At 35.4% G+C, this 15,331-nt stretch overlaps 1 protein-coding gene across 1 annotated transcript; it reads right to left on the bottom strand.

Moving 5' to 3' along the window:
• Positions 1 to 524: 524 nt before the first annotated feature.
• Positions 525 to 15,044, bottom strand: ANXA10 (annexin A10). Its single transcript, XM_068679320.1, has 11 exons — positions 14,962 to 15,044; positions 13,002 to 13,096; positions 10,792 to 10,905; positions 9,687 to 9,777; positions 8,997 to 9,076; positions 6,682 to 6,735; positions 6,439 to 6,532; positions 4,812 to 4,907; positions 4,109 to 4,167; positions 1,850 to 1,972; positions 525 to 1,042 (listed from the first exon to the last, which is right to left on the bottom strand). Exons 1-11 carry the CDS (start codon positions 14,999 to 15,001, stop codon positions 974 to 976), a joined length of 915 nt encoding a protein of 304 aa, XP_068535421.1. The 5' UTR covers positions 15,002 to 15,044; the 3' UTR covers positions 525 to 973.
• Positions 15,045 to 15,331: the final 287 nt, after the last annotated feature.

Genomic DNA, 15,331 nt, shown 5'->3' with positions numbered 1-15,331 from the left:
GCTCAAAATGTTTCAGGAAGTGTTATGTTCTCCTTTGGAATGATGACTTGAGGCAGGGTTCTGCCACCTTTATTCGCTTCAGTATGAGTTGTCACAAAATGTTCTCAAACTACGTCTGCTGGGGTTCAGGAGCACTGTCTCTTTGAACCTCGTTTGGTGGTGAAGTGTTACCCATTATTAGCCAGCTCACAAATTACACCATAAGAGACACCCTAGGAATACCTCAGCACCCAGAATATCCATATTCAGTTAATGATTGAAATGACAGTGGAATTTCAAAATGGAACCATTGGGCAGGCTGGGTAAGTTTGCAGAAGGCCATGCCATGTTTCCTCGTCCTGCGATTTTCAGAGCATGGCACTAAATCAATACTTGGTTCTGTTTTTCTTTAGTTTCAAACAGAAAAAGGGAAATGCATTAAGTAGGTGTGCTAAATGGAAAAGAATACAAGAGTATTCTTCAGTGAGTGACTGATAATAGACTGGGAGAGATACTTAGCTTGAAAGTAACTAAAACTACAGTTTCAGAGCATAAAATCTGAACTTTAAGAAGAGGGGGAAAAAACATTTAAAGGAGGAAATCTGTCCGCTAAAAATAAATAAAGTAAAATGTTTTTTCTCTCCTAAATAGAAGTGAAGAGGTTCTTCAGCATTTATTGTCTAAGGTTTGGGACATTGCACGTCTAAATGATGAATACATGGTTACATAAAGTTCTTTTACTAGTTCTTCCATTAATTTACATTTAATTATACTAACAGAAATATTAGGCAGAAATAGAGGGAAAGCTCTGTTTCTGACAATGTTTGTTTACATATTTTTTCCGGCTCAAGAAAGATTTAAAATTAACAAATGTATAGCACTGATTTTTCAATTATATTATGTAGATTAGGTATCTCTTACAGTGTGTTGTGTACAGCTTCAATTTCCATTTAAAATAGATTTATACAGGCTTCAAAATCCATCTTCTTCTTCATTAATAATCTTCAGCATCACCGGCACAGATAGCAAGTAAAGCTCTCTCATAGTGACCTGAAGCAAAATGCTGCAAGAGAAAAAATTCTGTGACTGTACTTATTTTTTCTTCTGTTTGTGTGTAACAAAGACTAGAGTGAAGTTATCCTGTTTTCTAAAATATTAGTGTTTTTATAAGGATTCTGGGCCAAGATTTTTTAATTTCACATAACTCAGGCTTTGGTTGTTTGGGGACCTACAAGCAATCCACCTTTGAAAATTCCAATCAATTCAGTGTAATGCTTCTTGAGTTCAATACCAAAAAATCACGAGCAACTTCTTACAGCTACTGCATATCTTACAGTTGGAGTTTAGCAACAAGCAAAATGCAAAGGGTCTTAGCAAGAGTCATTTTTGTACAATTCAGCAGTCCTAAAGGTATGATTTAAGATATGGAGCAAGAATACAAGAGGAAAAGTTTTTATGAAGGTTGACACCTGAACTTCCAGGATAAGACCAGACAAGGGTAACAGCAGTCTGGTATTAGTGTAACCTTGTAGGACAGTGCAAAAGAAGATGGTATCAATTAGTGTAAGAAACTTTTCATGCAAGATATTCATCAGAATATTCTGCCCTCTTTTTATTCTCCCTCTTGCTACTGGGGAGGGACAAAATCACACAGGATGAGGGTGAGTTGAAAATCCACTGCTTATTTACCAAGGTCAGCCTGAAGCACTGAAAAGATATGTTATGGATATTAAACATTACTTTTTTTAAAAAATATTATTTATTTTTTTAATCTATTGGAGTGAATAGAGATTAGCCCTCAGTACTTTTTTCCAGCGGGGCTCTGCACACGTGCCTGCGCTGAATATATGCAAAGTGTGTAAAAACTTACTTTAATATCATGAAAGAGTGATTTGCCATATCTTTCTTTGTATCGTTGGCGTATATTCATCAAGTCAATTTCACTCCTGGCAATGAGAATCCTTATGACTGTTTTATTGTGGAATCCAAACTCCTGAAAAGAAAAGAAGACGTGAGGAAACTTGGCAGTTGGACAGTATGTGTTTGCCTGTCTGTACGCGATAATATAACTTTTTAATACATAAACTGATGACTTAGACCACCCATAAAAATATTCTAGATTTTAAAGGAGTTTAGGCTTTGAAAGGTTTTGTTCTGCAGAGTTCACATGCTTGAATAATAGAATTCATATTAGTGAATAACTGAGATTCCCCACATATAAGTGTGTCTTAACATGCACTGAGCCTTTTAAAAAGAAAAAACATGAACTTTAGCCAGTTGTCATAGGTAATGGGCTTTGTAGTTAGCTGTTGTGACTTCATTATGGAGTCCAGTCAACCTATATTAAAGCCAATAATCTGTTTCACAACAGCTGCTCCCCAGTGTGAATTCAGTGAGATTTTTAACCACTGATTTAGAACTTAGCTTGTATTCAGCAGTGTTTTATTTTAATTGCTTCTAAACAAATTTTCACATTGTGATCATATGGAGAATGGAGACATCTAGTGGCAATAAAAGTAATCAAAATAGATTTGTGGGTCCTGATTACCAACTTAGATTGTGTAGAGCCAAATGGGTACTTTTATTGTCTATCTATTTGTATTGAAATCTTGTTCCCCAAAAGGCAAGTAATAAGTGATGTTAAAATAGCTGCATATGGAGAATTTGATACACGCTTGCTGGCTAGATTAAAATCTTTCCTATAAACCACTACGGACTGTGATTTCAAGCATTAGAATCCTGTGTGTTTTTTTTTTTTTTATGTTGTATTGTAATGGGTGTGTAAAAAGCTTTTGGTGTAATCTGGGCATAGCTTGATTACAAAAACAGACACAATTTGAAATTCTTGCATTTCTTCCAAGAATTATCCGTGTTCATTAAAACAGTTTGTGAAAACAGAGAAAAGATACTAATTAAAACAAGATGCAGATGTTTATTCTTAGTCCTTCAAAACTTTTTGAAGTTATCTGAATGCATTACACACATTAGCTGAATATAATACTGAAGAAAACTATCTGCATGATATTTTTTAAATTTTAAAATGAGATTTTAATCTGAAAAGTATTCTTGATACAGGACCTTTGAGAAACATTACTTTTTCTGTTAGCTGGTGTTTCCTGGTACTTTTGGCAACGCTTCTTGGCATGTGCCAGAACCCTCTTTTGATCGCTCAAAATACAGCCTCTTCGTCTATGCCCGCAGGATTTTCCTTGGTTGTTCGCTGCCACAGGTCTGATTAAAAGAGCTGACAGCAGTAGCAGCAGCATCTGGAAGAGGGTACTTGGGGCCCTGTTGAAGTGTTGCTGAATAGTTTTGCTCAATGGTACTGGCTTGAATCCCATCTTTGCCATCCACATTCTAAAGCGATTCGTAACATTTTATCCATGGCCTGCTTTTATCACCGTCCTCTGAAGATCATATTTAAAATATTATGCTTAAAAGGTTATTTTTATTTTTTTTTTATATATATATAATTTCTAATTATTTCCACTAATTACTGCCTCATTATTTTCACTAATGAATGAAAACCAAATGGAAATATCTTCAGTGACCTCTTGTAGGAATTGTTTGTAGGTTTTTCTTTGCATTGGTCTACATTTCACCGTGGCACTCATTTGGCTTAGTGTGTTAGTACTTTCGCACAAAGGTAGAGGAACCTGCATGTATACATAGAGGCCCACAAGAAAATATGGCAATTTGTTTTCTTGTAACAGTAATTTGTAATTTAATTACTTGTGATACTTATTAAATCTCTAGAGCCAAAAATATCATAGTATGAAAAGTGCATATCCAGTTCTGCACAGCAGGTGGAGATACAGTCCAGAGAAAATAAAAGCTTTTAGTTTAAAAAACAAAAAAAAAAAAAAAAAAAGAAAAAAGGAAAAGAAAAAGGCATGTACCAGACATATCTGTAAAAACATCTAAATATTTAACCTACTACTGTTGCTGGTAAATCCTAACTGTTGTGTAGGCAGTACTGCTACGAAATTTATTTAGGTATCAAAAGTTTCAAAACACATGATCACACCATAAAGATTGAACAGATTGATTTGCAAGTACTTGTTTTAAAGTAAACAAGTGAACAAAAAATAGGGAAGCTGCTTTTTATGATGCTTGGAGGACTACTTACGTGAATTGCATTGTAAAGCCTGTAAGCAAAGTAGGAAGGCTTGTCACGAACACAGAGAACTAGGAGAGAAGTTACAACAGGTAAACATAAGATTATTATAAAATCATTTCTGTTGGCCTGGGTAGTGCTACCCATGACTCAGCTTGAATTTATGCTACGAGTTTTCAAAAACATGATCACATTTATCGGTTAAATCAAAGTCTGGTGCCTATTTTGCATGGGTACTCATTACTTTTGCATAGGAAGGCCTATTAAATACCAGTGGATACTCTCATATGATATTGGCATAGAAATATTATGAACCTTATTCTATAAATGGAAAAGAAAGGCACATAAAGCTTAATGCTTGTTTGTATACCAGTGAAACTCCTGACAAATTTCACCACTGATTTAAAGTATGTGCAATCAGTTGCTAATGCATCTATCATTGATCACACAAAATTTATTATCAAACCAAGAACAGCTATTAGTTCTGCTCAGTCAGAATCTCATGCTGCATATACACATTTTTAGTTTTACACAAACGTGGAATAGTAATTCTGTTCAAAAACCCTTTTCTAGTTATCTCCAAAACTTCTAATTACACAGCATAGGAGAGTAAAGTGGAGAAAAAAAATCGGAAAAAGTATTGTTCTATCTGATATATCATATTAGATATTTATTAAGAGATCACTGCTATTATAAAATAATATTTTTATGTTACCTATTGCAACCAGCAATTCTTGAAAATATCCATCGTAACATTCATTAATGGCATCTACCAAGTCTTGCCCAGAGATATTTTGGAACTCCTGAAAAACTTGGGGAAAAGAATCTTCCTTTATTATTGTTCATTATCAAAGATCAACTTCCTTTTTTTCCTCCTTCACCCCAGTATTATAACTCTTGACTTTTTCCTCTCCATTTCTTTCCAATGCTTCATTAAGTTTAAATACCCCAAGTAAGGCAATCTAAATGAGTAGCCTGAAACCTGGCTTCCAGGACACTCTCTCCTTAGATTCTCCAAATAGGATTTAAAATGGATCACAGAATCACAGAATTTCTAGGTTGGAAGAGACCTCAAGATCATCGAGTCCAACCTCTGACCTAACACTAACAAGTCCTCCACTAAACCATATCATTGCACACCAAACCCTATTTTTCAACAGGGAGCTTTAATAAATTCTCTACCAACCTGTGCTTACGAAACTTGTAAGAACTTTGTGTCAGTAAGATATCTTCCACGCTCAGCTTGGCTAAAACTGGCCAAAGGTTCAAAGATTATGAGAAGCATGTGATATATAGAACATGTCAGTATCCAGACATGTACACTCTTTGGATAATGCAAGCATGTGGACTTACAGAGACAAATATACAGGGCATACGTACATGAGCTTTAGGAGAGCAGGAGAATTTTCAGCTCACTGCTCACTACAGAACTTAAGGAGAACTACATCCTCAAATCTCTTGGACACAGAGCATAACCAGGAATGTTATGTTGCATTAATCCCACCATCACCAGCCAGTGATGATAGAAGTCATGATAGAGGAATTCTTTGGTTGCTCCATGACAGCAAAGTAGTTCTAAGCTGCTGTAGAAAGCTGACATAAGAAATAGGGCTAGGTGCACAACAACAAACTTGTCACCAAGTGGACTTTTTTCCACTGCAGAGCAAAAGACGTCTCTTGTCACCAAACAGATGTCTCTTTTCTATAATGGAAGTTTTTTTTTTTTCAATCTGTAATTATGTCTGACTATGTAGTTTTAAATAAAATTTTCCAATATGTTCCTGTGTTTGTGTATATTCATTAGGAGAGCAGATGTGGACCTTGCAAATTCACCCATCAAAAACTTCTTCGAAACTTCTGTGGAAATGCTTCAACACCGCAATGTGTTTTGACATACAAACATTTTTTGGGAATACTCCGACTGCCTCTCCCAAGGTGGCTCTCCCAAAGTGTTTTCACTCATAGCTAAGAACTACTTAGAAAAAACAAGAAAAATAGATTAGAAAAAATCTGCCTCGTCATGTTGTGTTGTGTGCACACTGAGTGCAGCCCTAGCCTATTATCTTTCTTTGGCCATGCATTCTTTACTCTTTTATTAGGTCTTCTGACATCTAGCTGTTGTATCTACAGCTGTCTGTAGGCATCAGGAAAGTTCAACTTTGCATTACTTCCAAAATCCCATTAACATCAGTGGGATTCTGAGAGCTCCAGAAGTTCAAACTTAGGTTTCAGGCTAATACTCTGCTGCACACTGAGCTTCCTGGTATGTAAACCATGCTTTTATTAGCAACTGAGATTTTTCCTTTCCACTGTATGTTCAAGCAGCTGAACCGCTGGATTACCCATCCACAACTGCTGGTAACTCTTGTTGCAGAGAATCATTTGCAGCATGTCTTTGTGTTCGCCTGTTTTCCGCTGACATGCTTCCCATAGAATCTATTATGCCAGAAAAAGAAAAAAACACAGAAGATTTTAAGTCAGTCCTAAATCACTTTAATCACTTTTCAACATTTGCATTTGCTTTTTTTTTTTTTTTTTTTTTTTTTTTTTTAATGTCTGAGAAGCCCACATGTGACTGTATTTACCATTGCATCCTGAGCAGCTGAAGAAGGATCTGCATATCCTTCCATCCTTGTTCCCTTGGGAAAAAAAATAAAATAAAATAACTTTATTCAAAAGTTTAATCCTAAATGTAGAAAGATGACATTTTCTCTATATGATGCTGTGTTGTGATTCTTGAGATACCACACACAGAGTTTTACACTGGGTCAGTGTGTTAAAGAGTTGAATTCGCAACCATAGAAAATATCTTCAAGTTGTCATTTTATGTCTTAATTTCTTGTAAGCAGAGGAACTCTGGAATGACAGTCTTATGAGAGGAAAAAAACATGGAAGTGGATAAACTGGCCCCATAAATATCCCATTTTTAGTTTGATTTTAAGTAAGACTTTACCTTACTGCCACCATGCCAATGCTATGAATATTACGTTGCTTACAATAATATGTAACTGCGAGGGGAAAACAAGTATAAAAATTTCCATTCACTGTTTATTTCTTATCAATAGGCATATTGCCAGAAGAATCTTTTCTCAGTTTTTTTCTCCCTGCACAAACTGTAGGAGCAAACACATCAAATAATGGCAATTTTTGCCTGCTTATAATAATTGTCTAAAAGTAAGATTAGGAAATTGTTTGGAAACTTGTAGAATGTCTGATTTTTAGTTCTTTCCTGTTTAAAAAAAAAAAAAAAAAGTTGTATTTTAATTAAATTGTAAGAATTTCATACAGTAAAGAGTGGAATTCCTAGTAACGGGATAAATTACTTGAAGGAAATCATGCCGGAATGACTGCATAAAGTTACATACAATTTGTTTAGGAACTAAAATATTCCAGAACCATTTCCTTCCAGAGTATTTTGCTGCAATACACAGACTGATGGCTGATTTCTGTAAATTCTGATGTGCCTCAGTGTGGATATCAAAACTGTAATTACGACACTATAGCAGTTGAGTAGTTTGCTCTCTATGTGTGAAGCATATTGACTTCTGTTTGCAATTAGATGTGTGTGTCATCAGTCCCAGGATTTAACAGAAATCAAAGCAATGGGCTTTGGAAAGAAAACAATGCATTGGAAAAGTTGCTATAGAATAATCTTCTCTGAGTTGGATAGAACTAGAATGAAAAAGGATATTCTCCAGTGAAATATCACTGACTTTTAATATAAAGCCATATCCAGACATGGATGATTCAATTAATAAATATAACATACACAGTATAGGTTAGTAAAGCTCTAATTTCCTGCAACTGTTCTTTATCTTGAAACAAATAACCGTTAGATCTTATCTACAAAGTTGCTGATATCAGGCCTCTTCATGACTATCTGTGGTTTAACAAAGACTAATAATTTAGACTGAGATAATTTATTTTAAATTTATTCTCTTGACAAGTAAAAATTTCCCATGGTTTTAGTAAAGGTGAGAAGTGAGGTTGCCTAATCTGTAGCTCTTCATTTCTTAAGCATGGAAGAGTTTTCATTATTAGAGGGAAAAGTACTCCAATGTTAGAAAATATTGCCTGTTTTTAGCTTCCACCTTTGAAACATCAGCTTTTTATCTCTGTACCTCAGTGAAGCTTACTGTCATTTCAAGTCGTAGTAAGAAACATTCTCCCCAAACAAACACATAGAGAAATACAGATATACCTTATGTATGCTATTATCTGCTGACATTTCGTTTTGCCATTATTTGTTATTCTAGTTTACAATACATTTTAAAGATACTGAGCATGGTGACTTCAATGAGAACAGATCACGATCTCGCAAGGATCAACAACTTTGCAGCCTAAAACTGCAAACTGGTAATACCGCAAAAGTCGGTGTGTGATAGTGGGAATTCTTGTGCCTGCATGCACACGTACTGTGATTTAGCATGTGCAGTAGTACAAAGAACATAATGTTTAAAACAGGGAACTGCATAATGCTTTCTTTCACAGTCCAGTGTGGATATATCTCCAGTTCTGCAAAATGCCTAGGCTGGATGATGAGCCTTACATTCCGACAACAGAGAAAACACAGCTTTAAAAATGAAAATCTCTTTTGTGTATGAAAGTAGACTCCTTCTGAGATGAGACAGATTGACCAGAGGGTCAGCAGCTGAATATCCAGGGACTTACTAATAAAATACGCTGTTGACTTTTGTCTCCATCTGAAAACCAAAGTCAAAGTTGAAGTAAATGAAGTAATGCCAGTTCTCTTCCTCATCTGCTCCTTCCCCTCTCTTTTTCAGAAGTGTATCCCTGTTGAGCTAACCTGAGCTGCAGTCACTTTAGTATTTAAGGATTCACATATCAACAGTTGCTCTGATTTTTAATAAATATGCCATGCTGTTTGTTTTTACAGTACCTGAGCAAGGTTCATAAGCGTGTCTCTGAAGTGACCTGAAGTCTCAGAATCGATATCTTGTTGAAGATCGTTATTATATTCTAGGTTAAAACAAAAACATGTAATCTAAATCAAAAATGAACATGCTCTGAATATTACTAATGAAGATTAGCAAACACAGGACAAGTAAATGGGCTGCAAATACATGCCCATTTTCTAAGGTGATAATTGAACAAGTACCCTTGTGGATTCCGCATGGACCTAACCACAGAGGGGCTCTGCCCTGCCTGGGGGCCTCAGCCACTAACCTGGCAGCCCTGCCACTGCTGCTGCTGTCTGATGGCAGGATACTTGGAAACACCCCTCTAGAGAAGGTGAATTGAGAGTTCAGCCTGAGAAAGCGCTTTCTGAGAAAAACTGTTCATGTTTTTCTTTTGAAAATGTGTGCCCAAAGTTTCTGAACATCTCCAAATGTGGCTGCCAGGTATTTCAAGCGCAATAGGCAGCAATAAATCTCAAAAATGCTGTGTCATATTTTAAATATTAAACATTTTGCTTTACCGTTTAAAATAGAGTTATGAGGAGGGAGGGGGAAGAAGGAAACCAGTTAGCATTGAGAAGTTCTTGTAGTTCAGTTCCTTCCCTCATGCTAATATATCCAGGCTAATACACATATTACAGCTGCTACTGTACACTTGTAAAATACGTTACGCATTAAGTAGGCTTCTTTCATCTGGAATATCTCCATATTTGATCTTGAGGCTAATATGTCAATCAGACAGTTTTCTTCTGTGTCTACTCCCTATGTAGAAAGAAGTAAATATGAAAAGATCTCATTAGAAACCACAGCTTTCAGAAGACAGCAAGGCATATATTAGATGTAATAAAAGAATAGCAGTTCCTGCTGGAGCAGTGTATGGTGCACCTTTGCATGCTCTACCTGTTTAAATAGAAATTGACTTTAAATTAATAGCAGAACCTTGTACTGCAAATATACTCCTACTTACTCTGAATTGTTGACAGAAACATAATGGGAAGAATTTTAGAGCTTGACTAAGAATTCAGGATTTGCTGAAAAAAATGAGACGCAAAGACTGAGCATACATGCCCAGCAAGCATTCAGGCAAGCTGAAGTGAGTATGAACACCAGTACTGTGTGGTGCTTCTGGCTGCTTCTAAGCCAGGAACTGGCTCAGATCCTGGGAAGAAAATGATTATTTATTTATTTATTTATTTATTTATTTTTCTTGAAAATGTGCAATTGGTTCAGTTTGAGTGGAGTGGTCATTGACTTATCACAGGGTAATTTTAAGTGTTTATTTATGTACACTCTATGCCAAGGAAGTATTGATCTCTGCAGAGGTAAAGCCTTAGTTTATGGCACTGGGGCCAGGACGTGGGATAAAACTGGTGGTTGCTGCTACCTTGTCCTTTCCCAGAATACCCACTCAAATAAAAGACAGGAACCTCTATGTGGAAAAATTTCATAGCCAGTATTTAATGCAGCTGTTCAAATTAATTTTGTATGTAACATACAAGAATGCTTGCAAGATCAGGGCCTTACATTTCCCTGTAAAACTAGATCTTTAGTTACCCAGTTTACCACAGGTGTATTTGTTGCATGACTAGGATATAATTTTTGCTGTTTTCAGCATACCAATAAATAAACTTCCCCTAGCTCTCATATCCTAGTGTACTATGAAGTACCTTTCCAGATGTTTATCAACCATTTAAATATATAAAACATCAATTAAACATATGTTCAGTAATATAATTGGTGACCATGTGCCTGAGTAATTCTTAATTAGAGATGTACCTTCAAGGCATGCCAGAGCTCATGGGCATCATAGGAGGCAGGTGGATACATCAGGCCAACCATGACTTCTTTGAAGTGATGAGAGAGATTCTCTTTTAGGTCTGTTATCAAATCCTTGAAAAGAAAAAAATGCATAGAGAGGATTATTTCAACAGTGACGCTTCACAAAGACAGCTTAAAAATATTAGCACTTTTCTTTGTAAATGAATGAACTGTCCAAGATGAATGAAGGTGAACTGTCCGAGATGAGTTCTAGAGAAAATTATGTAATAAAGATATTTTTAAAAATAGTTCCTACTCCTTTTAGTACATGTGAGATGGCAGTAGATACACAAGCAGGGAGACCACGTAGGGTTGTTGATTTTTGCTTTATTAGAATACAGAAGAAAATTCAGGGGTTAAAGTGCAACTGCTATTTCATGGCTTGGAAACCTGAGTACTGCAGCAGAGCATCTGCAGCTTCCTGTGGCATAGTCCCTGTGTGAATCTGTGGGAGCTAAGCCCATGGAAGTCAAATCCCATAACACGCAGGCAGTTTCTTTTACTTTTTTTCAGGGTTATTCACTATGCAATTAACTTAAGAAATTATTGCTCCCAGTGCATAAAATCTTCTGCTTTGGACTACTTACTGAAAGGTTCTGTGCTTCAATTTATGTATATATTATATTCAAAAGGAATTCACAACTTCTGGCAGATGCTGGATTAATAAAAAGGAAGCTCTCCTCTTCCCCCAGCTGTGTCTCAGTACTCACTTGCCAGTAAGTTGACTAATGATGAGAGTTTCCTTCCCACTGTCCCCTTTCCCAGTAGCCTCCTTCAAAACATTGAGAATGACAAAAGCCTGATTATTATACAATTGCTGCTTCTGCTTAACCTCATGCAGTTTTTTCTCTTTCTTATTTTATTTTTATTTTTTCCCCCCACTGGGCAGCTCTCAGATAGGCTCTGACCTAAGTCTGAAATTAAAGGAGTATCAGAAATGGTTTCTATCATATAAACTGTTACTGTACAGGAGAGGTACCTTTTTCAGGTGTGTACATTGTTTTTGATATATATCTGCATGTTATGAAATTAGTAGCTAGAGTAACAGTGAAGGAGGATGCTTACCCATTAAAAAATAGTTTTATGATGAAGAAACACACAGAGTCTTCACTGAATGCACATTAGATGCATTTGACAACCACTAAATCACACATGGAATAGAAATTAATTCATTAAGATATTTCACTTATGACAACATGCCTGTGGGAAAATGGGTTAATAATACAAATGGGTACTAATTAAAAAGTACCCCTGCAATCAGAACTAAGGAAAGTTAAGTATAAAAAATAAGAAAAGACAACTCTAAGTTGTCATTATCAATATTTCCTAATCGTCTTCACTAAATTTTAAAGGCTGTGTATGTCTGAGTCATGGAACTGGTTCTGTGTTTTTTACAAGGTATCTTCTGTAGTCAGTGATAATCATTTAGTTACCGATAGTAGATCTGGAAATGGGATCAAGGTATCTATCTCTTTTTATACATTTGAGAACTTGCATTGTTCTTCTGATGGGCTTTTTTTTATGTTTTAATAACACAAACCTTTAACTGTTCAGTAGTCCAAACATTAAAAAAGACCTTGTTTTAGATATGATAAATTTAGATAAAATACATTAAAAATTTTGAAACACCTTTCAAAGAATCATAGATTTAACATTAAGTGGCTCAGACAAGTACTATGCTTACTGTTTGGGTAGGGTTGCATGGTGTAAGGTCTGAGAATGTCCATGCTTGAGTTGAGAACATTAATCAGTGAGTGAGTAAGAATCCCTGTAATTGATAGTATGGTGTTTTTTTGCTGTTTCAACTCAAATAGAATACTCTTTTATTATATTTCTAAAGACTTGGAAAAAGTATTGCAGAAAAGATGTTCTCCCCACAACACGTTATGTTTCCCCCACACTAGAGGAAGAATTAAGTCTTTCCAAAAAATCTTTTTTTTTTTTTTTTTTCCCTAATAGTGTGGCAGAAATTCTGCTGTATAAATGACATTTTGAAAACTTCAGAGGTAGTGATAGAGTGATAGTAAGGGGAGGGGAACTGTGTGCCAGTCTGTTGGTGCCAGCCAGTTGTCCACCAGGTTTTTGACTCCAGTGACTGTCCTGAGAGAAGGACTGACCGACTGCACGGGAGACAGAAGTAAGGAAAGTACAGAGTGGACTTGTCATACCCTGCCATACATGTCTCTGTATGCCTCAGCAATCATAAGCCGCTGTGAATTGCAGCGCTGCGTCAGGATGTCAATCAACACATCTTTTTCACAACCTGAAAGAGAAACATGACACAGACTCTAAATTAACAAAATGTTGTTATTTACTTAGGCTTGTGATTGTTCATGTTTTGTTCAAGAACGTTAACCTAATTTCTTGAAAAAAACAGACCAACAGATTAATATCCCACTGGTATTTACCAAATCAATGATATTTGCTTTGCTTATGTACCTTTCACTTGCTGGCATAATACCAGCAAATAGTGAAGTGTATGTTATTATGAGATGCATCACCATCTCTCTCAAGCGAAATGGATTTGAAAGCATCAATAAAACAGATAGCAGCTTTCATCTGTTCAGAACTAGGCGTATGAGAAGAATTTGTGGCTGAGCCTGGAAGTCATACTTTTATGCCCTCTTGATATTGATTAAATTGTCATTTTAGGATTAGGGACCTCTTTAATGGGAATGACAAATTCAGACCATTTGTTGAAAAACTGGAAGATACTTATGTTCAGAGGAACTATAAAAGATAAATGATGACGTTTTAAGGAATATTTTATTTTAAAAATCAATTTATGAGTGCATTTTGTTGAAGGTTACCTATGCTTTTTTTGCTTGGTCACTATAGTTTAGAGCTAAACTTCCCTAACTCATCAATATTAGCTACTTAGGAAAAAGAAGATAATGATTAACATATTCTGAAAATTATTTTGTCATTTTGTTATGGATATTTAAATGCCTAAATAACTTTACTCATTTTTCCAACACCACTGGCATCAGTGGAATAACATGTGACTAATCCTCTTTACAAGAATGAATGTTGTGTGCAAAACCTGGGGCCAAAGGTGTCAGTGCTTGTAAAGACTATGGACACTTAAACTGTTGTAAGCTGAACTTCATATTTTGTCAGTTCTCTTTGAAACTAGAACTTTGTTCTATGTACTTTGCTAGGTAAATTAAGGTAGGGTTACTGCATATGTATTTACAATAGGAAATGACGAGTATCATCTTTGTACTGTCATGTTAGCAACATTGCATTAAAAGTGCTATTTGAAGTATAGCAAAATGTTTAAGTAAAACTTCACTTGTAGTGAACTTAAGCAAAAAAAGCTACTTCTTGTTGTTCTTAGTAATATCCATTACAGTGTTTCATTAGACATTAAGACTGAATCCCTCAGTTTTCCTTTAAACAAATTGCAAACAGAATGCAAGATTTGGTGCTGTACTACTTTGTGAAAATCCCGAGATATATAAAAAATGTGACACATGCAAAATCTTCATTTGAGAATATGTTTTCCATGATAGTGAAAAAAAATCATCTTTCAGATCCTCAGCAATACCAACTTTGTTCAACGGGAAACCAGAAAAAATCAGAGGAAAGGAACAAAGGAAAATGCAGAGGAATAGCAGTGAACAACACTTCTTTTTCATCCATAGACTGAAAGCAAAAATTCCTTCAGAGGAAAAGGTAGTCAATACTTTAAAAATGTCTTCTCCATTTCTTTTTATTTCTTGGTAACTACTATTTAAAAGGCACAACAGTTTCTGATAATAGTTAATTGTTGAAGTTACAATTAAAAATTTCTGGTTTAGTCCTTCACTGTAGTGACATAACATAAACTTCTATTTTTCTCAAGGAAAGCATTAACTACTATAAGTGTTGGTATATGTTTTAGTTTAATCTTAATCATATCTGAGTTCCTGCAAATACATAAGTTACTTGGACATCACCAGTGAGTCTTACTGTGATACCTTTAAGAATCAACACATACGTGGTGATGCTTTTAATATTACAAGAATCTATCTATCTATCTATCTATCTATCTATCTATCTATCTATCTATCTATCTATCTATCTATCTATCTATTTGCCTTATTCTGAAATAACAAATATGTTAGAATCAGTGAAGATACTTACTAATTCCCTGTAGGGCTCCTCCTAGCACCTGAGCATCCATAATAGGGTTAAAATTTGGAGCAGGAAAAATTGTTCCTTGTGTCTGCTAAAGGAGAAAGAAGCCTTTAGTTGAGGTGTTTTACATCTTTAACTGAATATATAATTCTGGTAAAAACCAACAATCATAAGGTTAAGCAGTCTTTGCTTTATGTGGAAGAGTATGCTAAGGTTTAAATTTATGAAACAGAATTTGCAGTAAACCTTAGGAAGGCTGTATAAGTTAGGCATGAAAAAATAAGGTTTTAATATAATGTATTTTTCTCATTAAGATGTAACAGCAATGTTGTGTTTCTCTATTTCCTAACCTTTTTCTGAAAATATTCTTTTATCT

This window comes from Anas acuta, chromosome 4 (assembly GCF_963932015.1).
Source record: "Anas acuta chromosome 4, bAnaAcu1.1, whole genome shotgun sequence".
NCBI classification, from domain to species: Eukaryota; Metazoa; Chordata; class Aves; order Anseriformes; family Anatidae; genus Anas; species Anas acuta.
The sequence above is the reverse complement of the archived record's forward strand: the minus strand, read 5'-3'. Positions and strand labels throughout refer to the sequence as shown.